General features: G+C 35.0%; 1 protein-coding gene across 9 annotated transcripts; it reads left to right on the plus strand.

The window, feature by feature from the left end:
- Window positions 1-7,138: 7,138 nt before the first annotated feature.
- Window positions 7,139-26,277, plus strand: TRA2A (transformer 2 alpha homolog). 9 transcript variants are annotated; one of them, XM_077121725.1, is made up of 10 exons: window positions 7,140-7,388; window positions 7,910-7,999; window positions 16,457-16,535; window positions 17,053-17,186; window positions 19,627-19,726; window positions 21,937-22,125; window positions 24,187-24,302; window positions 25,321-25,449; window positions 25,804-25,871; window positions 26,031-26,277. In XM_077121725.1, the coding sequence occupies exons 5-10, from the start codon at window positions 19,694-19,696 to the stop codon at window positions 26,039-26,041; spliced, it is 546 nt and encodes a 181-aa protein (XP_076977840.1). In that variant the 5' UTR covers window positions 7,140-7,388; window positions 7,910-7,999; window positions 16,457-16,535; window positions 17,053-17,186; window positions 19,627-19,693; the 3' UTR covers window positions 26,042-26,277. The 9 variants fall into 9 exon arrangements, with proteins under 9 accessions (XP_076977802.1, XP_076977840.1, XP_076977820.1 ...); XM_077121705.1 differs by having other exon boundaries at window positions 16,457-17,186; XM_077121734.1 differs by lacking the exon at window positions 16,457-16,535.
- The last annotated feature ends 385 nt before the right edge of the window (window positions 26,278-26,662 follow it).

The raw sequence follows: 26,662 nt of genomic DNA on the forward strand, positions 1-26,662 counted from the left end.
GTTTTAAGGTATATGTTTAGGTGAATGAACTTTCAGGACAGTATGTTCAATGCAATAAGCCATAAATGAAAAGACAAATATTATCATGCCTCACTCATATGGACTAATTATAATATGCAAACTCTAAGAATTGAATTTGAGAGTAAAGGTTATCAGGGGAAGGCTTATTGTAAAGGTTCCTTTATTGAAGTTCTTAACGAAGCCACCTCTATTCCTTAGTTGTAACTGTTATTTCTAAATTCTGAGATGCTGAGCTCTTTGTACATAACCTGGTCATTCTCTGGAACTTCGGGTGTCTGTGTGACACCTGAGATTCACATCTAGAGCTCTGCCCCTTTAAAGGTCATCATTACCCCATACAGTAACTGTTAAAAATATTGAAAATATGACCAGACTTCGATTAGAGCTATGAATGAAGCTGATCTGGTTAGGATTAAGGTAAATCAGAATAAAGGGTAAGGGATGATATTGACTGTTAAAACTTCAGCTTCTCTGTGAGACCAAAGGAAAAGATGTTTATTTGGTGCAAAATTTATATTTTCAGTAGCACACTGTCTAATTTAACTTGTATGGTCAGCTTATTTGAACACCATAATTACATAGAACCTTGAATAGGGAGTGAGATCTTGCTAGTTTGTACAGGTTAGTGTGATGCCTGATATATCCAGAGTAATATGGCAGAAGATAAAAAAAAAAGTATTTACAAAGTCCCCTTAAAGATTGGGAAAAAGGTGGAAATATTTTACTTCCCCACCTGGGAAGTAAATGCACCTAATATGCTTTCAAGCAGTGAGGACTGCTGATCTTATTGGCCAGGCCCTTGATTTTGGAGCTTGCTTTTATGAAATTTACTCCTGCAAAGGAGAAGCTAAGCCTACAGTTCTAGTTTGCTAGCTGCTGGAATGCGATATACCAAAAACAAAATGGCTTTTAAAAAGGGGAATTTAATAAGTTGCTAGTTTACAGTTCTAAGGCCGAGAAAATGTCCCAATTAAAGCAAGTCTATAAAAATTCCAATCTAAGGCATCCAGGGAAAGATACCTTGGTTCAAGAAGACCAATGAAGTTCAGGGTTTCTCTTTCAGGTAGAAAGGCACATGGCAAACACAGTCAGAGTTCCTCTCTCATCTGGAAAGGCACATGGTGAACACAGCATCATCTGCTAGCTTCTTCTCCTGGCTTCCTGTTTCATAAAGCTCCCCAGGAGATGTTTTCCTTCTTCATCTCCAAAGCACTGGCTCATGGAGTCTCTGCTTCGTGGTGCTGCAGCATTCTCTGCTCTCTCCGAGTCTCCCATTCTCCAAATGTTTCCTCTTTTATAGGACTTCAGAAACTAATCGAGACCCACCCAAATGGGTGGAGACATACCTCCAGCTAATCCAGTTTAAGAACCACTCTTGGTTAAATCTCATCTTCATGGAGATGATCTGATTACAGTTTCAAACATATAGTATTGAATAGGGATTATTCTGCCTTTATGAAATGGGATTTAGATTAAAACATAGCTTTTCTAGGGGACATACATCCTTTCAAACCAGCACATCTACCTATGATTATGCCTAAAAGTGAGCCCCAGAGAACCCCTTTTGTTGCTCTGCAGGTGAACTCAATGCCCTCCCCCCTATGTGGGACATGACTTCAGGGATGTAATTCTCCCCGGCTATGACTCCTGGGGATAAGCCTGGCCCTGGCATCATGGGAGTGAGAAAGCCTTGTGGGGAAGAGAAATGAAACAAAATACTTCCAGTGGCTGAGAGATTTCAAACAGTTGAGAGGTCATTCTGGAGGTTATTCTTATGCATTGTATAGATATTCCTTTTCAGTTTTTGGTGTATTGGAGTACCCAGAGGGAATACCTGAAACTACTGAACTGTAATCCAATATCCTTGATTCCTAAAGATCATTATATAACTATTTAACTTTTAAGATGTGACCGTGTGATTGTGAAAACCTTGTAACTGACACTCCCTTTATCTAGTTTATGTACAGATGAGTAAGAAAACTAACTAACTAACTAATAAATATTATAGGGGAAACGGGGGATGGAATGTTTGGGGTGTTCATTTTTACTTCTATTTGTGTTTTTATTCTTATTTTTATTTTTTTGAGTAATGAAATATTAAAAAATCTATTTTGATGATGAACGCACAGCTATATGAAGATACTGTGAACCACTGATTGTATGCTTTGAATGATTATATCGTATATAAATATATATATCAAGAAAATTGCATAAAAAATAAAAATACAGAAATAACATATAAGAAATAACAAAAAAGAGTGAGCTGTTGAGCTTAGTGAAAGGAAGAATATTTCACATACTCATATTTTAAATTTTTCCCAAATTTCACCAAATTTTGATGCTCCATTAAATAAGAAAATGCACAAAAAACTATGGCTGCTATATGGATGGTATAGATGATAGATGACATCATGATGATGGTATAGATGATATCATGTTGATTATAATGGGGAGAAAATTAGTAGGATTGCCATTTGTCAGGAAGATTATAATAAAAAGTTATTAAATCAATTTTTTTTTTCGCATGGGCAGGCACCAGGAATCTAACTATGGTCTCTGTCATGGCAGATGAGAACTCTGCCAGCTGAGCCACCATGGCCCGCCCAAAATTACTTTTTGTTTTAGTTTACCTAGGCTGTGTAAAGAAAATAAGATGAAATGGTTTAGCTAAACAATGGGAATTCATTCGCTCATGGTTTGAGTCTGGGAAAATGTCCAAATCAAGGCATCAGCAAGGCAATATTTTCTTCCTGAAGACTAGCTGTCGGCCTCCTTGGCTCCTCTGCCACATGGCAAGGCACATGGCAGCATGTCCTGGTCTCTCCATCCTCTTTCAGGTTTCACTGATTTCAGTTTCTTGTTTCCATGGCTTTCTCTCTTTGCCCAAATTCATTTCTTTTTTTAAAGGACTCTAGTGATAGAATTAACATTTAGCTTGTTTGAGGTGGGACACTCTTTAAAGTAATCTCATCAAAAGGTCATGCTTACTATGTATTTAAGAATTTAAGAACATGTTTTTCTGGGGTACATGAAGCTTCAAACCACCACAACTTTTCTCATAAAAATATGGGTTGTGTCTACAAGGCAACCATATAAACCATATAAAGGAAAGATTTGAACAGACAGTCCTCAGAAGAGGAAATACAAATGGCCAAAAGGCACATGAAAAGATGCTCACCTTCCCTGGCTATTAGGGAAATGCAAATCAAAACCACAATGAGATATCATCTCACACCCATTATCAATGGCCATTATCAATAAAACCGAAAATGACAAGTGCTGGAGAGAATGTGGAGAAAGAGGCATACTTATCCACTGTTGGTGGGAATGTCAAATGGTACAACTGCTGTGGAAGGCAGTTCTGCAGTTCCTCAAAAAGCTAAATATAGAATCGCCATATGACCGGGCAATAGCATTGCTAGGTATCTACTCAGAGGACATGAGGGCAAGGACACAAATGGACATTTGCACACTAATGATTATAGCAGCATTATTTACAATTGTGAAGAGATGGAAACAGCCAAAATGCCCATCAACAGATGAGTGGCTAAACAAACTGTGGTATATACATACGATGGAATATTATGCAGCTGTAAGACAGGATAAAGCTATAAAGTATGTAACAACATGGATGGACCTTAAGGATATTATGCTGAGTGAGATTAGCCAGAAACAAAAGGACGAATACTGTATGGTCTCACTGATATAAACTGACATTAGTGAATAAACTTGGGGAATTTCGTTGGTAGCAGAGACCATCAGGAGATAGAAATAGGGTAAAATATTGGGTAATTGGAGTTGAAGGGATATAGATTGTGGGACAGGACTGAATGTAAAAACTCAGAAATGGATAGCACAATACTACCTAACTGTAATACTATTATCTTAAAACACTGAATGAAGCTGAATGTGAGAATGATAGAGGGAGAAGGGCTGGGGGCACAAATGAAATCAGAAAGAAAGATAGACGATAAAGATTGAGATGGTATAATCTAGGAATGCCTAGAGTGTACAATGATAGTGACTAAATCTACAAATTTAAAAACTGTTTTTGCTTGAGGAAGAACAAAGGAATGCCATTACCGTAGGGTGCTGAAAATAGATGGTAATTAATATTTTAAAATTTTAACTTATGTGTGAGACTAAGGAAAAAAATGTTTATTTGGTACAAAATTTATATTTTAACTAGTGCATTTCCTAATATAACTTATGTAGACAGCTTAATTGAACATCATAAGTACATGGAATCTTGACTAGGACATGAGATTTTGTTGGTTTGCCCAGAGCGATGCCCCAATAAATCCCAGAGTGATTCAAACAGTGAATAAAAAAGTATTTGCAAAGTCCCCTTTGGGGAATGATGAGAACAGGGGAAAATTCAACCTCCCCAAGTTGAATTCTTAATATTCTCACAAGCAGTGTGGACAACCAAAGCTATAGGCTGAGCCCCCAGGCTTGGGGTTTGTTCATATGAAACTTAGCCCCACAAAGGATAGGTCATGCCTACTCAAAATTAGGCCTAAGAATCACCCCCAAGAGACCCTCTTTTGTTGCTCAGATGTGGCTTCTCTCTCTAGTCAACACAACAAGCAAACTCACCACCCTCCCCCTCTTTACACGGGACATGACTCCCAGGGGTGTGGCCCTTCCTGGCAACATGGGACAGAAATCCTAGAATGATCTGAGACTCAGCACCAAGGGATTGAGAAAAACCCTAGAATGAACTGAGACTCAGTATCAAGGGATTGAGAAAACATCGACCAAAATGGGGAAGAGTGAAAAGAGACAAAGTGTCAATGGCTGAGAGATTTCAAACAGAGTAGAGAGGTTATTCTGGTGGTTATTCTTATGCATTAAGTAGATATCACCTTGTTAGTCAGGATGTAATGGAGAGGCTGGAGGGAACTGCCTGAAAATGTAGAGCTGTGTTCCAGTAGCCATGTTTCTTGAAGATGATTGTACAATGATATAGCTTTCACAATGTGACTGTGAAAACCTCGTGTCTGATGCTCCTTTTATCTACGTTGTCAACAGACGAATAAAACATATGGAATAAAAATAAATAATACGGGGAACAAATGTTAAAATAAATTTAGTTTGAAACACTAGTGATCAATGAAAGGGAGGGGTAAGGGGTATGGTATGTATAAATTTTTTTTATTTGTCTTTCTGAATAGATGCAAATGTTCTAAGAAATGATCACCATGATGAATATGCAATATGTGATGATGTGAATTACTGATTACATATGTAGAATGGAATGATAAGAAATTACAAATGTTTGCATTAAAAAAAAATTGCCAAAATAAAAATTCAAAAAAAGAAAAAAAGAATCTTAACAAAAGTTGTCTTTGCAAGTTAAAAATGTGGAATAAACTATTGCTAATAATAAAAAAAAACTATATAAAGGCAGACTACAAAGGGAGTAGTCAGCCCTATCAACATTAAAACTCAAAAGCTTTCTAATTAAAACAGGATGGTATTGGTGCACGAATTGAATGGAAAACCTAAAAATAAACTCAAATACATAAGGAAGCTTACTATATGATAAAGGTGGAAATCTCACATCATCAGGGCAAAGATGGACCTTTTAATAAATGGGGCTAGGACAAGTGCTTAGCATTTGGAAAGAGTTAAAATTAGATTCAGGTTCACATCATACTCAAAAATAGACTCCAAATGGATCAAGAATCTAAATGTAATATGAGGCCATTAAAACATTTGTGAAGCCCTCCATGGAATAACTCATACTGATAAAAATAATTAAATGAATAAATAGGTGGGAGAGAAGGGAAAGTTCTTTCTTGGACTGTAATTCCAATTAATAAATGTAAAGACTTTTTTTCTTTAACATATCCACCATACTATTACCACCTATAATAAAAGTAACAATTCTTGGTTATCATTTAATTTCCAGTCTTTATTCAAATTTTGCCAATGGTCTCAAATAGTTTGTTTTAAACATTATTCAAATAGGGCACATATTTGCCTCTTGTGTCTCTTTTAGTCTATAATAATCTGCCCTCTTTCTACCCTTGTTTTTAAATTTATTTAATCTGTTGGGGTAATTAGGTTATCAGTCCTGTGGAAGTGGATATTTTCCTCTCAATTTTTTTTTTAAAACTTACTCTTCTCTGGCCTCTACTTCCTGCAAACTAAGGTTAGATCTGCTATTTGATCAGATATGGGTTTGATTTGAAGGAATCTAGAATACTTTCACAGTCTCTGGGTATTTTCTACCGCATACACCATGAGTTATATCATGTCTGGTTGTCCTACTTTTAATGATACCAAGATTGAATGGGAAGTTCAAAGGTTATCAGCCTCATTATAAAGTTCAAACATCTTTTTAAAAAGGCAGATGTCATATATGTTTAGTTCTATCAATATCAGGCAGTCAAAAGTCGAAATCTTGCCCAGGGGAAGCAATCTTCATAATCCTGTTGTACTAACTTTCCTAACAGAGAATTATCAAAGTCTACATCAGCCTTTTTACTGCCAAGTCTTGTGGGAAAATAAAATCTTTAAAGAGGAAACTTATTTGTTAAATTGAATTTACAAGTAAAAGTACAAAGTCACCTCAGAAATTACCATAATTGGGTACCAAATCGGCAGATTTGGGAAGTCTTGGCTATGAAGCTATACAGAAATATCTAAATCAGAACAAACTGTTAAGAAGCCAAGCATTAGGTAAAAAATAAAATTGATACCGTTGTGTCTGGTACGGTACTGAAGGAAGAGAGAGGCGTGGCAGGTGACTGGTTTTTCATTAAAAGTTCATCTGTGCATGAATTACTTCGATAACATAAGGCAAATAAATGTTGAAGTAATAAAGACTGCCCCGCCAAAACTTTTCAATTATATATAAGCTTCCAAGTTTTTTCTGTTCCACTTGTAAAATACTAAAAGGGACCAGGTGAATAAAAGCTCAAGTGGTAACTGAAAAATCCTGAAGAGCGAACTGAAGCGACTTTGGGGGTCAGGGGCGGGGAGGAGGATCCAGCACGCAGACTCTTAGAACCCTAAGCCATCCCGGCGCGCAAGGCGGAGGCCTACACAAAGCCTCATCCAACACAAAGCCCGGCGGGAGGCGGGGCCTCGTGATATCACATGGGTGCCCCGCCCCCTTACGTTGCGCACCCGGGAGCCTAGAAGGGTCTGGCGGCACCGGCGCCATTTTGCCGGAGCCTGTGACCGAGTGGGAGTGGAGTGGAGCGGCCGTTGTTGCCGACTCTTTCCTTCTCCCCACGGTCCAGTGAGCGAATTAATTAGGCCATCGGCCTTCAAGCCGAGATTGTCTCTTATTTAGTTCCGGAGCGCGCCTGGCCGACATGAGTGATGTAGAGGAGAACAACTTCGAGGGCAGAGTGAGTACAAAGCCGCGGGAGCCGTCTTCGGCGGCGGCCCAATGTTCGGGGCATCTTGGGGATGAGCGCGGGCGGGCGCGTTTGCGGGGAGTCCTGCGAGGTCCCGCGGGGAACAGCTTCAGGAGCCATCGCCGTTGCTTCCTCACATCCCAAGATGGCTTCTGGGTTTCACTCCTTCCCCAAACACTGCGGATGACCCCCCCTCCCCCTTTTTGGAGACTGACTGATACCTGGACTCCTGGGTCCTGTTTCCCACCCGCATTGCTTCCTCCCTTCTCCCCACCTCTAAGGCTTCCTTATTTCTTCCAAGGTGTAGGTCCCCGTCGCGGTGGGGCGGGAGGAGGCGGTAGGGAGTTCCCCTCCGGCCGGATAGTGGTAGGTGCTTCCTCCGGTGGCATATCTGACGACCCCGAGCATTGTAGAGGGTCTCGGGGTCGAAAGTGCGCGGGGCTGTGATCCGGGAGGGGAGAAGCTGGCGTGGGACTAGCTGGGGCCTGTGTCTCCTTGGCTCTCTATTGCAGTGAGCGGCCGCGTCTCTGTTGGAACCGGCGGCGTTGCGTCTATAAAGGCGAAAGCCTTGAGGTTGAAGGTGGGACGACCCTAATGAAGTGGTTAGTCAACGACCGCACCGACCCTTAAGCGTTCTTAAGACGAGAGCTGTGAGGGGAAAACTACGCAAGGAGCCCTTTTCCCTTAATGTCCCTTTTACTTTCCTTTCACTTCAGTATGAATGTAGAAATGCTATAACGCCTTTTCTTATTCCTTAATGTTGGGTGTTTTTTTTTTCTCTTTATAAATCAACTCTAATGCTTCCTTTCTTCCTATGACCTTTAATCTGAAAACTGACCACTCCTTTACAGGTTTTTACGGTAAATAAAAAAAGGGTGGGGGGAATCTTCTGTCTGACTTTAATCTTACGTAACCTAACGAATTTTATGGCTCGGTATTTTTAAAATAATTAGTCGGTTTGTATTGTTAATCTTATTCAAAAAGTTAACTGAAAATGACAGGTCTTCTCCATTTCTCTTCTCACTCCACCTCCCAGCAAAAATGGCTCAGAAGCTTTTCATTATTTGGGCTCGGATAAATACGAACGTGACAGAAAATGTAGTGTTATCTGCGGCTTAAATGTACCAGGACATTTATCAGTTTTTGAATTCCTTTTCCGAAATTATCCTCATAGTGTGGAAACTGGTGTGCGTGAGTTAGTGCGGAACCCTGAGAAGAAAACAAAATCCCCAGGCAACGTGTTCTGGATGTTGTGTTGGTTTTTAGTCTTGTTACTAGGGAAACACATAAACAGTTGAGATGTGTGCTGGAGGGACTAAATTTTGTCTTTTTTGGAAGCTCATAATATATACTTACTAAACACCTGAAATTAGTCAGTCATATCATAAGATTAATTGAAACTTTTATTCTTTTTGGAGAAAAATTTAAAGTGATAGATTAGAAACAAAAAGGCTACTTTAATTCCTTTAAGATTGGCTTGTTTTTTAATAAACTAGAGGCATGTGAGTAGTTAGTTGAACCTTCTTGGTTTTTTTAGCATGGTTTATTGATTGTTTCAACAAAACTTTTGAAAATTATGCAATGAAAATATTTGATGGTAGTTGGTAAGTTTCTGCTTGTTTTGAAAATTGTAGATAGTTGTAGGAAAATTTTTTGTTATCCATTCATCTTTCCTCTTCTCCGATTAACTTTAGTTTTTAAAAACTTTTTTTTGTTGTTGTTAATGTTTGATTTGGTTTGTGGGGACTTGAAGAGGACTGACTACTGTAATTTTAGACTTTAGCTCTAGTTTAGTTTCTTTTAGTTCTTATTTTCTTAGTTTGTCATCAGATCGAGGAAGGGAGTAAGTTCTTTACTCCTGACCCACCTAAGTAGTATATATAAGATTCCCACCCAGTTTTAAGCTAAAACATATATAGATGTTAACTTATTTTAATAGAAAAAGGGGGGTTTACTTAATCTTTTAACCACAAGCAGTTTTTAAAGTTTTTATATAATATAGTTACTGTGTTCCTATTTTTGTATCTTAATTTTAATGTAGCAACCATTTAGTGGTGTTGAAAATAGGATTTCCAAATGATGTGTGTAAGTGGTTGTACTTCAGACTTGCCTTTGACCAAAATAAATTAGCGAAACTAATTTGGTGGTAGTTGGTAACCTTCTGCTTCTGCTTGTTTTGAAAATTGTAGGTAGTTGTGGGTCAGTATTCAAATGTAAGGTTATCAGAAACATTTGCGGAGATTGTTATAAATCTAGTTTATGAATTAATGCTTTCTTTTGTGTAGGAGTTTTATTAGTGAGAAGTATGTCTCATACTTTAAAATGAGATTTCACTTGCTTTACAGAATAAATGGGACACATGTAACCCAGTTTTCCATAGAATTAGGGATACTTTTTTCCTAGAGATTATTGGATGTATTAAAGAAAGCTAAAACTAATAGTTCCTATTTCTATAGCATTTTAGAATAGAAAAATCTTTCTATTTAAATGTTTAAATGTTAAATGTAGTAAATGTTTTCTAATTTATTGCTTTGAATAATAATCATGGAAGGGCTGGAGTGTTAACCATTTTAGAATTTAAGAACTAAGCAGATCATGCAGCCAGGAATCTGAGACAAGTCCCAGTTCACTGCTCATATATGTATACTCACACTATGCAGTGTGTGTGTGTTGGTTTACTTTTTCAAAAAGAGCACACTGTCCTTAAGTGTCTCAGAGTCACTAATAGAGTTTACTAAAAGCAGTCACTGAAACTTAATTTTCGGTTGTGGATTAATGTCTCTTCTATTTTAAAGGGAAGGAGTAAAGGAACTTTAGGAAAGAAATTTGCTGAATTCTGTTATAATTTTCCCTAATAGTTAACCAACATAAATTTCTCTTCTGCCTGTGGGTGAAGCTCATTGACCAAACATCTGCTTTTCTAATAAGGGCTAGGTGTTCTTGAGGGAAAGAGAACTTGCAGTCTAATTTGAGAGGACTGACGACTCAGATCTGGGTTAGAGTAAGTATATAATCAAGTGCTAAACTATATGATAGAATTAATAAGGTATTCAGAAAATGGAGTCCAGTAGCTTTGTGAGCCAGGAGAAAGCCTGGGTAAAAGATACAATGAAACTTATGATTGGGGCAATGAATGTTGTATGGATGCAACAGTGAGGAGTTAGTGCTGAAATCGTGAAAGATTTGACTAAATATGCAGTCAGATAGTGGAGGGCTTTGAATCCTAGATTTAAGAATTGGGCCTTAATCCAGTAGGCAGTAAAGAGGAGTCATATATGGATTCATAGTTTTAGGAGTGGTATAACGAAAATAATTTTAGCAAAGACTACAGAGACTGACCCAGGAGGAGCAGTACAGAGCACTTGAAATATCTAAGGAAGGAAATTATGAAAAATCTGGCTTAAACAAGGCAACAGTGGGATGTAAAGAATGAGTAAGAAAATTCTGGTAACTTTTTTAAATAGTCTTTTGAAATTTGGGATGAAGTTGGCCTTTGAGCTATGTTTTTTTTTTGCATGTCATCTTCATAAATGTAATGAGTTCACAAATGAACTAAAATTTAGAGTTTTGATCTCAAAAATTTTAGTGCCTTTTCTATTTCTAAATTTTTTTCATCAAGCAGTGGCCCAGTGTTTTCAGTAGAGGTTAATGATTTCTTTATTGTTTGGGGTTCCAAAAATACTTATAACATGCTTTGTAGTATAGTTAAAGAAAAAAGATAATGCTTTTTCCGCCTATTCAGAGTTGGTCCTGACTTCTTCAGTAGTTGAATATTTTTAGGAGGCTTCTAGAGTTCCCTTAAAAGTATGAGATGATTGTTGGTGAAAGAGTGCTAGTGAGGTTTGCCCCTCTTCATTTTCTTAAAAGAATTTTGAAAGACTTACTTCATCTTCAGCAATTTAATTTCATATATTCCCTGAAGATAGTCTTTTATAAGATGGTGAAGTATTAAATCTGAGAGTCTTTTTTGTTTTGGGTATAATTTATTTTCCTAAAGTTAAGTACTATTATTTTCAATTTTAATGCTTTTTTTATTCCGATTTGCCTCTAAACAAAAATTTATAAACTTAGAAAACATCTTAAGCTCAAATGTCTATATCGGAGAGTCTTTCACTGAGGAGTGCCAGTTTAATTTGCTTGATATGAATAGGTTGGGATTTTTAAAAAAAATTGTGCAAGTAATTGTATCTGCAGTACATAACCGTAATTTCATAGATTTGTCACAGATGGCTTCTTATGTTTTATACCATTCCTGCAATGAGAATAAAAAGTCTTGAGATCTGAGAGAATATCAAGGGATTTAAGTATTAGGGATGAGAGTCATAAAAAAGACAAATGAGCTTTGTCTGTGGATTTAATTTTTTTTAATGAACTGGAGTTATTTATGTATAGTGTACCAAAGTGTGAAATGGCCATGAATGGTCAGAATATTTTCCTAGAATTTGCCTGCCAATTTGAAAACCATCTCCTTTATGGTATCTCTCAGTGAGTTGAGGTATGAAATAATTAACTATGGGACCTTTGTAAAAGGAATATTTATGTATTTTTCCCCTATATGCTAAGTGAAGTAATACTGATTATTTCTTTATGTGTCCTAACAGATTTAGCAGGGCAGAAATGGAGGTGAGGAAATAGTAGCAATCAGTGGGAAAAAGAATCAGTAACAGTAGAAGAGTTGAGGGGATAATAGTGAAAGGGAATGTTGTGCCTTCTTCCTGCATTAAGTTTTTGCTATATGTAGTTGTGTATATTTCTTAATTGTCTCATGGTTTTCATCAAACTTTTGAGTGACTAGATCTGACAGAGCTGAGGTGAAAGAAAAGTTGTTTTTCCTTGAAACTAGGGCGATATAAGTCTGACTTACTTAAAGAGTCTTAAATACTCCATGACACTAGAAGATAAGATCTTAAGTGGAGAGTGTTTTAACAGGTTCTTAGTAGTTGGGTTTTAATTGCTATTTATTGGCTTTTAATATAGCTAAATCACTTTAGTTCTTAAAAACTTTTACATATTTTGAAATTGCCATGTTTACACTAGTGTTTGGAACATTACAATTGATTATGATAGACAAGCTGGCAGGTTTATGAGCCATATTTAAAGTTTGTACAGGAGTATAAATTTTACAGGTAATTTCACAATTGTGGAAGTGAGTTTAAATTTGACTATGTATGTATAGGTGAAAATTCCTAAATTATTTCTTTTATCATAAAGTTCCCAAAATTACTCTAAATTTGGAGATATTAAAATATCTGAACCTTTGCAGATACAGCAAAGGTAAATACCACACTAACCTCATTTAAAATGTGGCAGTACAGGTATGACCTTAAAAGAAGGGAGATTCGTGCTTAAAGATGATAACTTAAGGAAATTATCATTTAAAAATAGCTAATATTATGAATAATCACTTACTTTGTAAGGGATTGCTCTGATATCAGGAAGTAAGAAGAGACTGGAAGTGTTTCTTTTATAAGTTCTGGTAAATGAAGTTCTTAGTACAGTAAATCTAGTGAATTATTTGGGTAATTATACGTACATATTTTCGCTTTTTTGGACATATTGTTGAATTTTTTTATTTAGTTAAATGCACTAGTGTATCTCTATGAAACTAGATCTCACATTTTATAGTGAAAAATATTTGGGGAAAGTTTACAAGCTTATCATGCACACAGACTTGAATTTGTGTAAGTTTGGCACTCTTGGCGTAAATTTGCCCTTGACGTGATATTGGAATGTATTGCAGCATAGTGTTTATTGGTTGGCATGTTTATTTCAATCGGTATGAAGTATTAAGCATATATTGTGTTGAAATTTTTTTAATTTCACCTGTTGTATGCTAGTAGCTGTATTAAAAGATACTGTAATTATTGCTTGCTTTAGGAATGGTTTTCTGCAAAGTGCGTATATGAGGGTTGTTAAAGAACTCTTAATAAAGAATAGTGAATGGTTGTTGTCAAAAACTATTTTAACACAAAAAAGGTGACTCTTTAAGTCTTTAAGACTGCTTGGATTGGATGCACTACGGCACTTTCTTAGTATTCATTGTTAGTTAGCTCTCCAGTCTTTTTATTTTTTGGTTCAGTTCTTCACACTTCACCAAAGGTACCTTGATAATAAAGATAAAGAACCAAATAAAAACTATTTGAACAGGTTGTGCTTTGAGAATTTTCTGTCTGGCTTCTGGTTTATAATAGGTGAGATAGATTGGAGGCCTAGGATTTCTGTTAAAAGCTGTGCCGTGATTTTTTTGAGTCATTTCTCCCCCATTTCAACTAGGCGAGTTGTTGGATCCAGTGATAGGCTCCTGAAGAATTTATGGAATTACTTTACTGCAGACTTTTACAAGCAGGCTAAGTGAAATCTAATGAAAGAGGACACCTACCACCCCTCTCTAGCATTTAATTTGTTTTCTATTTTCAGTTTCAATTCAGTTTACAAATCCTGAATCATCTCATTAATTTCTTGAAAAAAGTTGAAATTATCATTTCATGATGAAGACAAGTACACGGTAGAAATGGATTATCTAGTATTTGTCCAAAACAGTTTGTAGCTTGGTTTTCTAAAGCACATTTAGTGATGATATTTATTTGGTAACATCTTTTGAGAAGTAAGTTACTTCAGAATGGTAAATATTAAGAGGATTTTCTGTGTGAAGACTATTAAACATCAGTTCTTAAGAATGAGATGTTATATTTTTGGTATAGGGTAAAAATATTTTTGAAATATTTAAAATTTGTTTTGTACTTGGTAGTTTATTTTTAGGTTAGGTTGACTTGTGCTTATTGATATACCTTTTGAGATGAGTCGTAATTGTTTTTGGAAGTTAATATGAGAGTGACAGTTTACTAACTAGGAGTTGGAGGTAAATTAAGAGGACTGTTTTCCATGAAGAAAATGTTGCAGTTTTAGATTTCTCTGAGAATTAAAAAAATAAATAAGAGCAAGCAGACAATCTTGGGTGTGAGGCAACAAAGGTTAGATATTTTGGCACCTTGGATAATAAAAAACATGCCTTTGTAAATATGCTGATATCTTTTGAAAAGATGCTTTTTCACCCATTTAAAAGGAAAATTGGATTTTTCGGATGAGCTGCTACACTAGAATTGGGATTTAAAATTTAAATTTAAAGATGTTCTGAGTTACTATGTTTACATTAATTCCAGAGAAGTAATTTTCACTAACTGTTAAAGTTATATTCGTGAGAAACTTGAAAGTAAAAAAACTGCACATATATTTGGACCATAAAATGGTATGTACTAGAGAGAAATTATGTCAAATAAACATTTTGAGTAAATTGTTTAAAGTAAGATTTTAATTTATATCCAAGTAAAATTAAAGGTTTATAGTGTCTCAGAAAGCAAAGACTGTGGTAGTGTTTATAGATAAATATTCTTCAGTCTATTGCTATTTATTCAACAGTAATTTAAATGAATGTTATGCCAGAGAATGTTTTACAGAAGCGAAAAAACAAATTTGTTATCAGTTTAATGAACCAGCTAGCAAGGCTTCAGTTACAGCAAATTAGCCATAAGGTTTTTTGTTTGTTTTTTAGGTACTGTATATGCTGCTCTTACAGTGTTTCAATGAAAGAAAAGGGTTAAATTGCCATACTCCAGGAATCTGTCTAGGAATTTAGAGCGTATCTCAGATGTGGTGAAAGAATTATTGTGTGGGTAGCTAGATGGGAAAGATTCATATTCAATAGAAACGTAGTATATTTTATTTTGTTTTCATATATAAAAAAAGATAGGCCTAGAGAATACGTCTTTTGACATTAAACAGAATGTTGTCAAAAGGAATGTATCATAGTTGCATAGCAGAAAAGAAAGTTGGTGTGAAATTACTTTTTTGGAATTGAAATGATTACTTACACTGATAAGCAAGGCTTAAATGACAGGGAATCCAAATTGTTCATCCTACTTTGGTCATAATTGTCTCATATCTCTCAAATCACTTAAGCTACTTTTGGTACGTGATTAGATGTAGATAATATATATTCTATTACCCGTGCTCATTAACCTGTACATACCAGTATAACGTGAGTACAAATTTAGTTTTATAGTTAGTTGTTTGAAAAACAAAAGGTGGCCTTGTTACAAAAATTTTTTTGATCTTTTTGTTTTTCTCTTGTTACAAAATAATCTTTGATCTTTAGTCATTTGCATAGGGTTTCTTTTAAAAGTGAGATTTTCAGTCACTTCTAAATTTGATTTGGGAAATTGAGATTTTCATCCACCTTTTTCCAAAACCACTTTTGTTTCTGATACAAGATATCAGAAAAGGGAACAAAGTATGTGCATAAGTGCATAAAACCTAGAAAAAACTGAACAAAAGGGGACAGCAAAAATAAAGGCTGTCATTAATTTTTAACTTTCACATTATGACATTTCATGGATAGAGGTATTTTGAAATGGCACAATTGTAAAAATATGTAAATATATAGGGAAATTCAAAGAATTTCACACTTTCCCTTTAGTTTTTTCAGAATGCTGATTTGCCTTAAGTCAGAGTGAACAAAGATAATGTTCAAACAAAATTGGAAGAGGATATTAGTTATTTATTAATATTTAGACTTCTTTGGCCCTTAGCATGTTTCCTGTCAGTTTAAATATTGTGTACAAATATTTTAGCCAGGGATGCTTTGCTTTAATGACTATATCTTGATTTCTTAACATGGCTTAGTGAAAGCTTATTTTTACATCATGAGAATTTTCAGGTCATAAAATAGTGAAAACTTGTAGGTGGGGGAGTTAAAGTTCATGTTAGATTTATGTTTGAATTAATTTATATTAAAATTGTTCACTTAGGAATTAGGATGAAGCATGAAAGGGGAGGAGGGTGAAGAGTGGTAAAAACATTTAGAGAAATTCAGTAAATTCTCTTTAATTGTTAGAATCTAGACTTTTGAACAATTTTAAAGATTATAAAATTGTTTTTTTAATAAACTAGTTATTTGCACTTTACCTGCTGGCTTTTCCATTTGATAGATAACATTCTGAACTCCAGCAGAGTTTTATAATCCCCACGTGCTTAAATATACTAAATGTTCTTTTTCCATTAAGGTTAATGTTCGTGAAGAAATTGAAGAGTTTTTTCCAAGAATGTGGAAGATAAATCAAGATAAAAGAAGGCTAATGAAAAGTATTAAAGATCAGAAAATTAAAATTGAATGGGGGAAAAAATTGAACAGAAGATTGGTCAGATAGAAGCACTTGAATATTTTTTTTAAGGCTATTTTGAATTGTTTGAATTGGGGAAGAATACACGAAGTATGAAAAATGAAAAACTCAATGAAGAATGAAGAGAAGTAGAAAGCAAGAGTGAAGTAGAATTAAAAGAATCTGGAAGAATGAATGGGTCCTAGGTTAAGTAAATGTATGGTTTATGTTCCAGTGTCTGTATGATCAAGTTGTAGATGAATTTGCATGATTACTTAGTTAATAGAGAATTGGTGATCTGGTTCAAGTAGGGAATTACTGAGGACAGTTAGCAGTATTAACAATGGGTTATTAATGAGCTGAAATTTTTTTCTGGAGGGTGTTGCCTAACCATTTGTTTTTCAGGAGCAATCAATATAAAATAATTACGGTACTTTTAAATGTTAGGTGGTAGGCATCTACGTGACCAGTGCCATTTGTAATACTGTCTTCTTTGTTAGGAGTCTCGCTCTCAGTCAAAATCTCCAACGGGAACTCCTGCTCGTGTAAAATCGGAGAGCAGGTCAGGATCTCGTAGTCCATCAAGGGTTTCCAAACACTCTGAATCCCATTCTCGATCAAGATCAAAATCCAGGTAAGTGTATTTAAAGTAATACTTAAATTGCTTCCTTGGGTTTTTCAGGGCCGAGGTTTTTTGTCACATCTTTTGTTTCTATATTTTGTTAGAAATTTCATCAAAGACTTAATAAGTAGCTTTTCCTCACACTGCAATTTATGAATAAATTTTATCTTCTAAATAAGGACTTAGATAAGCCAGAATCATCTCCTGGCCTAATTATTCTATTGGATATTAGCTGTTAATACAAATTATATAGAAATATAGACATAGATTGACTTCGGTGTGCTTGGTATTTGAAAATTAGTATTTGGTTTTATAACAGCAATACTTGCACAATAAGTTTTTTTCTGTTGGAGACTTGCAGGTAATTTACTGTAGACAAGGTTGATGTATATTTGTTGTACTGGATATCAGTGACTTGGGGTGATTTTTCTAATTTGCATTCTAGCTACATTCTTTTCAGGAAAACTCAAGGTGGGGTGCTGGTTAGGTATAATTCGAATATAAATATCTCCATGCGATTATGAGGACTCCACCACCAGCAGCAGCAAAAACTAATGAATTGGTGTATCTCTCCCTTGAGCACGCTTGACCTTAGCCCTTTAGCACTGACCTTTTCAATAAATTTTTCTCTCTTGCTCATTTAAAAAAACTAAAAAATTAGTGAACCACTCACTGCAAGGTTCAGTGTATCCAATGCCCCGGGTTTACTGAAGTGGGGAAAAAAGGTTAAAAACAACTGGAACAGTTTGATAAGCCATAGTTTTTGAGTTGAGACATTTATGACTTCTAATAAAATCTACTTGCATAAAAACAGAATCCATTAAAAGGCTGTACTTTTCCTGCAGTCCTCAGTTACATCTTTTTCACTGTGATATTCCATTATCCAACCCAGTGCTTGATTCATTAATAATGATTTGATTATATGTCCGGTTGTGAACAGTAGCACAGAATATAGAATTAAGTTGTAGAAATAGAAATTAACACTTTCACATTAGGGCCTTTGCACTTGGGGCCTTCAGCCTGGAATTCTCTTATATCACTTCATTAAGTTCTGTACTCATAGGTCACCCAAGAACACTAAATAGTAGCATATACTTTTTATTATTTTACTCTTAGTTTTTTCATAGTACCTATCACTGATTCTTAAAAAGATAATAAAAAGTGTGTGGTTTTAAATTAATGTCTCACTTTTCATGACTACTTTAAAAATAACTTACTATTTGAAGTGATGGGTTTATTTTTAAAACTGGCTTTAAATTAGCAATTCTAAGGAAAATGAAGGAATTTCATGTATGGTGTTCTTGCGCAAATTTTCTTCATACACACTCCACCCCAATGCTTAATTTTCTTTTCAATAGTAGTCTAATGTAAAAACTCATTTTTCTGTTTTCTTTCCTACGCAGAGGCCTTTATAGCTTGCTTCCCTTTGATAAATTTATGCTCTCAGGCTGGATTTCAAGTTTTACCCAGTGTTGCCTTTCTTCACACTAATTACTTCCTTTACATGTATTCTAATTCTTAGCAGGTAGTACTATTTTGCTGTTTTCTAAACATGTCTTCTTTCTAGGAAACTGCTCTTGTTACTCCTAAAACACTTTTTTCCTGTCTCCCTAGCTAATTCATTAACTATTAACTCTCCCAGCCTTCTTCAGTTCATAAAATCTTCCCCCATTAGTTTTATTCTCTTCTCCCACATGATCTCTCTTTTTAAACCTTTGGGCCCTTAGTATTTATAAAGTTACTGAATGCCTTATGAAATAGTTATATTATATGACTGTCATCCTCCCTGGTCAGGTTAAGTTTAGTTATGTATGGGTCATAGGAATGGTAAATAAGCATTTGTTGAATTAATGAAACTTACAGGTAGAGAAAGAGGATCATCGGAGAGTGACTGAGAGGTAAGAGATGAATGAACTAAGGAAACAGCACTGGACAGATGAATGAAATATTGAAGCTTAAAGAAGTGAAGACTAAAACGTCTGATTAGATGGGCATTTTAGATTGTTGATAAATTAGTTGTTTGGATGCCTGAGTACAGTAGGCTAGAAAGGTTGGAAAGTAAGGAAGTAATAATTGACATTGAGTGGAATGTAAAACCATACTAAGAAGGTGACAAGAATCAAAGGCTTTGGTGGTGGTGGTGGTGGTGATGGTTGAATTTTTAGTTTGGTTTTTCTTTTTTAAAAAGATGGATGTTGTAGCTTGTTTATGGGTAAGGTGAAATGTTGAATGTAGAAGGGATAGACTAAACAGGAAGGAGGTTGTAGTGATCAAAAGATCAAGAGGATACTTCAGGAGAAAGGAGCTGGGTATATGTATGAATCCTTGGAGGAAGGATGTTAGTCATTTTGTTTCAGTATGTTCATATAAATTATTTCTCTCAAAGGTCCAGATCAAGGAGGCATTCTCATAGACGTTACACTCGATCCAGATCCCACTCTCATTCTCATAGGAGACGATCTCGAAGTAGATCATATACACCGGAATACCGGCGTCGAAGGAGCCGAAGTCATTCTCCAATGTCTAACCGGAGAAGACATACAGGCAGCAGGGTATGTGATTTTTTTTTTTTTTTTTTTAAGTTAAAGTTTGTTTTCCTCTCTTAACTTTTGAGTAGTTAAGAAAGAGGTGAAATCTGTGGGAAGAAAAAATTAAATGCCAAGACGGAGTTGAGAATATTGAGATACATTCAACATTTTTTACCATAGGTGGGAAGTAAATAAGTATATCCAGAATTATTCAGAGTAAACATTTATATTGAACACTGTGGAAAGTTCTTCAGTTCATTTAATACTTACAACATCTCGGTGAGAAAGATTATCATGTTGTGAATAAGGAAATTGACAACCCAATTCTCCCTCCCCTGCTCCTAGCTGGCAGAGCCTAGGTTTCATCTAGTTTACCTGACTCTAAAGTTCCAGTGCTTTAATGCTTTGTTGTGCTTCTACCACCTGATACTGAATCACTTAACTGTGATGTAGTCTGTTATTATTTAATGACATTCTGAAAGCCAGTATATATTTTGTAAAATATTAGGATAGTGGGAACATTGAATATTCTTGCTGAGGAATGAAAATGGAGAGGGGAAGTCTAAACACACATCAGACATGAAGTTAAATTAAGTACAAATCTATAAGGGGTGTAAAACATTCATTAATTATAAATAGGGTGTTAACTGGGGCTGAATTCTTTCCTTAGGATTCATACATTCTGAAAAGTGAGATTGTTGAGCTATAAGTAGGAATGTTTTTATTCAGGCAATAGCACAGTCTGAAGTATATTCCAAAGAAAGCTTGAAAGTGCAATGAGCTATAAAGTTATGGTTCATCTGAATTGGTTCTTTTTTTTCTTAAATTTTTAAATTAAAAAAAAAAAAACCGCAAACGTTCTTAACTTATGACCATTCCGTTCTACATATATAATCAATAATTCACAATATCATATAGTTGCATATTCATCATGATCATTTCTTAGAACATTTGCATCAATTCAGAAAAAGAAAAAGAAAACAAAAAAATTCATACATACCATACCCCTTATCCTTCCCTTTCATTGATCACTAGCATTTCAATCTAAATTTATTTTAACATTTGTTCCCCCTATTATTTATTTTTATTCCATATGTTTTACTTGTCTGTTGATAAGGTAGATAAAAGGAGCATCAGACACAAGGTTTTCACAATCACACAGTCACATTATGAAAGCTGTTTCATTATACAGTCATCTTTAAGAAACATGACTACTGGAACACAGCTCTACATTTTCAGGCAGTTCCCTCCAGCCTCTCCATTACATCTTGACTAACAAGGTGGTATCTATTTAATGCATAAGAATAACCTCCAGGATAGCCTCTCGACTCTGAAATCTCTCAGCCATTAACACTTTATTTTGTCTCATTTCGCTCTTCCCCCTTTTCATCGAGAAGGTTTCCTCAATCCCATGATGCCGAGTCTCGGCTCATTCTAGGGCTTTTCTCAATCCTTTGATGCTGAGTTCAGCTCATTCTAGGATTTCTATCCTGCGTTGTCAGGAAGGTCCACACCCCTGGGAGTCATGTCCCACGTAGACAGGGGGAGGGAAGTGAATTTGCTTGTCCTTTTGGCTGAGAGAGAGAGAGGCCACATCTGAGCAACAAAAGAGGTTCTCTTGGGGGTGACTCTTAGGCCTAATTTTAGGTAGGCTTGACCTATCCTTTGTGGGGTTAAGTGTCACATGAACAAACCCCAAGATTGGGGGGCTCAGCCTATAGCTTTGGTTGTCCACACTGCTTGTGAGAATATCAAGAATTCTACTTGGGGACATTGAATTTTCCCCCTTTCTCACCATTCCCCTAAGGGGACTTTGCAAATACTTTTTATTCACTGTTCAAATCACTCTGGGATTTATTGGGGCATCAACTCTGGACAAACCAACAAAATCTACCCTATTCAAGGTTCCATGTACTTATGGTATTCAATTAAGTTCTCTACATAAATTATATTAGAAAATGCAGTAGTCAAAATATAAATTTTGTACCAAATACACATTTTTTGCTTTAGTCTCACATATAAGTTAAAATTTTAAGATATTAATTACCATCTATTTTCAACACCCTGCAGTAATGACATTCCTTTGTTCTTCCTCACTGCATTGGTTCTTAAACACTCATCTCCAAATTATTTGAAGCAAGGTAATGTTGGTATTTTGGGGAGGTATATCCTAAGCAGGTATTTGCATGTGTTTTAATTTGGAGTTTTAATTAAATAACATCTTTATTCAATAGGCGAATCCAGATCCCAACACTTGTCTTGGAGTATTTGGCCTCAGTTTGTATACAACAGAAAGAGATCTTCGTGAAGTATTTTCTCGATATGGACCTTTGAGTGGTGTTAATGTGGTTTATGATCAGCGAACTGGACGATCACGAGGATTTGCTTTTGTTTATTTTGAGAGAATAGATGACTCAAAAGAGGTAAAAGTTTCTTACAATTGACGGAAGTATTTTCTATGGAAATAAATGCCATTTAGGTTTTATTTTTTAATTAACAGAAGAGATTGGATACTATTTTTAAAAGTTATCGATTATATAATTATAATTTAGTTATGTGGTGTTTAATGTATTTTGTAAATTAGCTCCCTGTGTATAGATGCAAAGTTTTATTTTTCTTCTCTCAATATTATTCTGTTCTATAATTGAAAAATAGTACATGAAGAGAATTGGCACTTCATTTTTGTTTAGTGTCATTCTGAATTTCCCTAACAAAATGATTCTTATTAATGATTTGAAGTAGTACTACTCTACTACTCTATTAAGCATTAAATTGTAAATGAAGCAGTAAGTTTACTTTCTCATAACATTGCAAATTCCTATATTGAATTAGAAAATTCCATTATAAGGAATTAAGTTTTATCAGACCTTAAAAATGGAGATTAATGATAGTACTATTTTATTCTTTTTATTAAATCGTTACATAATAGACATTGTAATAGGTTCTATAATATTTTGGTATGTCAGTATTAAGGCTTTTTTCCTGTTACTATTATATATTGTGGTTTGTTTATTCCCTGTCTCAAGAGCTAAAGGTGTACATTTGGAAATAACAGGATACCTGACTGAAGTGAAATTTTTATATTGCAGTGTTTCTATCACAGTTTAATTTTTTTTATGTGAAACTTCTGGCTTATATCTCATGTTCATGTTCCCTCAGTTTATTTCTGTATTAAAAAAAAAAAAGGCAACTTTATTTAGTCCCACAGAGCTTCATGCAAATATTTTCCTGTACTAAAGTTTTACCATTGCCTTTATTGTTGTTAGAGCCTATGGGCAAAGTGATAGGACAGGAGCTCAGTTGTAAGAGGTACATTTGTTGACAGGTTTAAAAGTTCCTTTATACTTGGCATTCACTAGGTGGCAGTGTGGTACATAAGTAATGACTTGACTTGTTGAAACTTGCTTGCCGGATTATTCTTTCTGTTTAGAGTTACCCATATTTGAAACTAGTTCCTGTCAACCTCAGCATTATGGAAGTTTCCTTGAGTTGTGCTGTTCCTTTTCTATAGCTATACCAGCCCTGAGTCCTTCAGCACAAGCTTCCCTAAAGTGATTAAGCTACAGTGTGTATATTATAAAAATCACTAATATTGGCATGAATAGATTACTGTGTAAAATCCTAGCTCCAGTTGTTTGGGGAAGAAGTGTTAACTTCGAAATTTCAAATGGAAACTGTGTTAAATTTATTGCAGTTTTATCTTTGCAGATACTTATTTGTGTTTATATGGTAGAATTTAAGTTTTTTTTTTTTTAATCAGAAAAATGTCAATTATTTTTCTGAGAAGTGAGATCAAAAGAGATATCTTACTGTTCTAGAAGTAGTAGCCTGGTGCAGTATGTAGGTTTTAATTAAAACTAAATAATTAACTCTTTGGGGGGACTCTAAAAATTTTTCAAATTAACATTAAAGTTGTGTCTGTTGATTCAGTCTCTGTGATAGGCTGAGTCTTTATTGTAAATGTGTGCTGTGTCCCTTTTCTTCTTGGCTGCTCACTAAGTCTTACCAGTATACTGAGCTACAAACTAAAAACAAGAGCAAGCAGATTATAGTGAGAACCTTATATAAACCTTAGCTTAATATTTTGAAGTCAGTCTTTGTGAGTGAAATGGCAAGAGACCAGGCAGCATGAAATGGCAGTCTACCTGTCCTGTTTACAGAAAGTTTACTTTGAAAAGGTTTTTCACTTCCATGCTCCCTTTCTGATCTGATGGAGTAGGTTGAGGGGAATCTGAGCCAGAGCTAAAACTGGAAAGTTTCTTGGGAGGTTTACTGACTGCTTTTAAAGTGAGTGGATTACAATGTATTCTGGACATTGTTGCAGTCTAGAAATGTCTGTACAAGCCTCCATACTGTGTTGATGTACCATTTTCAAAGTTAGGAGAATTCATTTGGATTATAAATGTTTGAACTTATTTTTATATAGTTATTACTTAAGGTTTAGTGAATTATGCCTGACTTTCTGTGTCTGTGCTCCTTTATAGGCAATGGAAAGGGCAAATGGAATGGAGCTGGATGGTAGAAGAATTCGTGTGGATTATTCTATCACCAAGAGAGCACACACACCTACACCAGGCATCTACATGGGCAGACCAACTCAGTAAGATTTCATGCTTCCTAAGCTAAACTATGAGATCCAGAAATGTGATTAATCAGGAGATAAAATGATTTCTTTTTAATTGGAGTTGAAAGTAATTTAATGTGTATATATTCTTTGAGACTACATAAATCTATAAACTGAGCTGGGGGTCAAGTTAAAACTATCAAAATTCTTGACTCGGTACTGTACAGATGGAGAAGTTGTTAAATACTAGAAAAATAAACATTTTTTTAGCAATTTTCTTATTTTGTTTGACCTTGGAAGCTTCTGTATAGGGAGAATTTTACTGATTTTAGAGTTGAAGAAACCAGTGTTCACATTGAATACAACATAATGGAGCCTTTTATATTTTTTACATATAATTCAACCAAAGGTAAAATTCACAGAAGTATTTCTTGGGAGTGAAGTAAGGAGTAAGGTTTAATTTGAAACCTTACCAGGGGAAAATATGGAATTTGGCAAGGAGAGCCTACAGAAATCTAAAATAAAATTAGTGTCCCCGTGATTAGGAAGTAATTTTGGAAAACAACAGGAAAGGGGGCTAAGAGTTTAAATTCACTGTCAAAAGATATAAATGCCAGATATTGAAATTGATTTGTAAAAGGTAGTTAATTCTTTGGTGTTCTAGGTTCCTTTTTTAATTCTTGAAATTGCTTTTATGCTAAGTAAAGGGATATGTATCTTAATATTTTGGTACTGCTTTCCAGTATGGTGCATCATTTCACTTTGTTGAAAGGTGCTAGTGGTTTCGATAGTTCATAAATTGAATAACATTTTGTAGTTCGTAAGATTTATGAAAAACATTCCCATTTATTTATGTAATGAAAAGGAAGCCAAAGCAGAATGCCATGGGAGTTATCACATAGAGACAGTCAGGAAATTATAGTGAATTATCCTTTCTCTGTTTTCTCTCTCCTCCTTTACTCAGTTTTTTTTAAGGTTACTGATTTGTATTAAATGATCTTGGAAAATAACCATTATATTGATGTAAAATGTTGGCATTTTTGGTTTTCTGTAGTAGTGGCGGTGGCGGTGGAGGTGGCGGTGGTGGTGGCGGTGGAGGTGGTGGCAGGCGTCGAGACTCTTACTATGATAGAGGATATGATCGTGGATATGACAGATATGAAGACTATGATTACCGGTACAGGTAATATTTTAACTTGTGATTTCTGTTTAAATTAGTTGATGTGATGGTGTTATGGTACTTTTAATTTCTATTTCATTGATATTCATAAAAACTTGATTTTTAAAATAGATTATGTATGATGATTTCTTGAGGGAGAAAGTAAAGAAAAATGATTTTCCTCAAGACTGAGAACAGAGGTTAAAATAGTGGTATTTGCCAATATTTTGCTTTGTCATATGCTTTCTGTTCTATGCTACTCTCATTGGCACACAGAACTTAATTGTTGGTGTCTTAGGTTCATTATTATTTGAAATAAGGCATTTGTATTATTTTCATATGTCTGTGGTATGCTAAATAATCTTTTATTTTCTACAGAAGAAGATCACCTTCTCCTTATTACAGTCGATACAGATCACGATCAAGATCTCGTTCCTATAGCCCAAGTATGTGAGCTTTTTCTTTTGAAACATTAAGAACCTTGTTTCTAAATGTTTCAGTTAAAAAATTAGAGTATGTGGTGGCTATTAATGGTTGGAAAAATATTGGGCAGGTCAAACTATAGTTGTCCTATTCTAACGTTTGTTTTGTTCTTTTTCTTACAGGACGCTATTAACAAATTGAATGGTTGCAGTTGGGGACATGTTTTTTCTTTTTTTTGTTTAATTCTGGATTTCTCCAAGCTTTTAATCCTTGCTACTTCTTAAAAAGAACCCTTTAAAAAATCTTGGTTTCCTTAGCATCTACACTTTGTCAATTATATTGCTGTTTTCCACCCTTTTTATTATACTCTTGAAGATGTAATTGTCATTTTGAGTGTTAAGCATCTTGAGTAAAAAAGGAACCCCAGTGTTATGCTTTGTAAATGGTTTTTCATTGCCTTTACAGAAAATTAACTCATAATCAAATGAGGAAAGAAATTGACCTTTTTAAAGCTTCTTTTGTGCTAGGCATTGTATTAGACATTGTATTAGAGATCTGCATTTATGACAGATTTTCCTTTTTTAACTTTTTTTTGGGTATGATAGTAACACAAAGTATAGTTCAGTCATGTCAAGTTTGTCTGGGGTGGCATGAAATAGTTGAGTGTAGAAAAGTTTGAAGCTATTATAGAAGAAAATACTTGGTCATTTCTTTTGAAGAATGGAATTTTTGAACCCTAAAATTAAGTCTTTGTTTTTTAGAGATGAAAAGCTTGTGGACTCCTCCATGACATGTTGTATTTTAAATACATCTG

Source organism: Tamandua tetradactyla, chromosome 1, assembly GCF_023851605.1.
Source record: "Tamandua tetradactyla isolate mTamTet1 chromosome 1, mTamTet1.pri, whole genome shotgun sequence".
In the NCBI taxonomy this organism is placed as follows: domain Eukaryota; kingdom Metazoa; phylum Chordata; class Mammalia; order Pilosa; family Myrmecophagidae; genus Tamandua; species Tamandua tetradactyla.

Excerpts from the sequence above, each read along its gene's own strand:
- TRA2A (XM_077121678.1), top strand. The coding sequence starts at position 7,353 with ATGAGTGATGTAGAGGAGAACAACTTCGAGGGCAGA. Across the intron at positions 17,187-19,560 it reads CGATCAAGATCAAAATCCAG|GTCCAGATCAAGGAGGCATT; the intron begins GTAAGTGTATTT and ends TTTCTCTCAAAG. Across the intron at positions 19,727-21,936 it reads GAAGACATACAGGCAGCAGG|GCGAATCCAGATCCCAACAC; the intron begins GTATGTGATTTT and ends TTTATTCAATAG.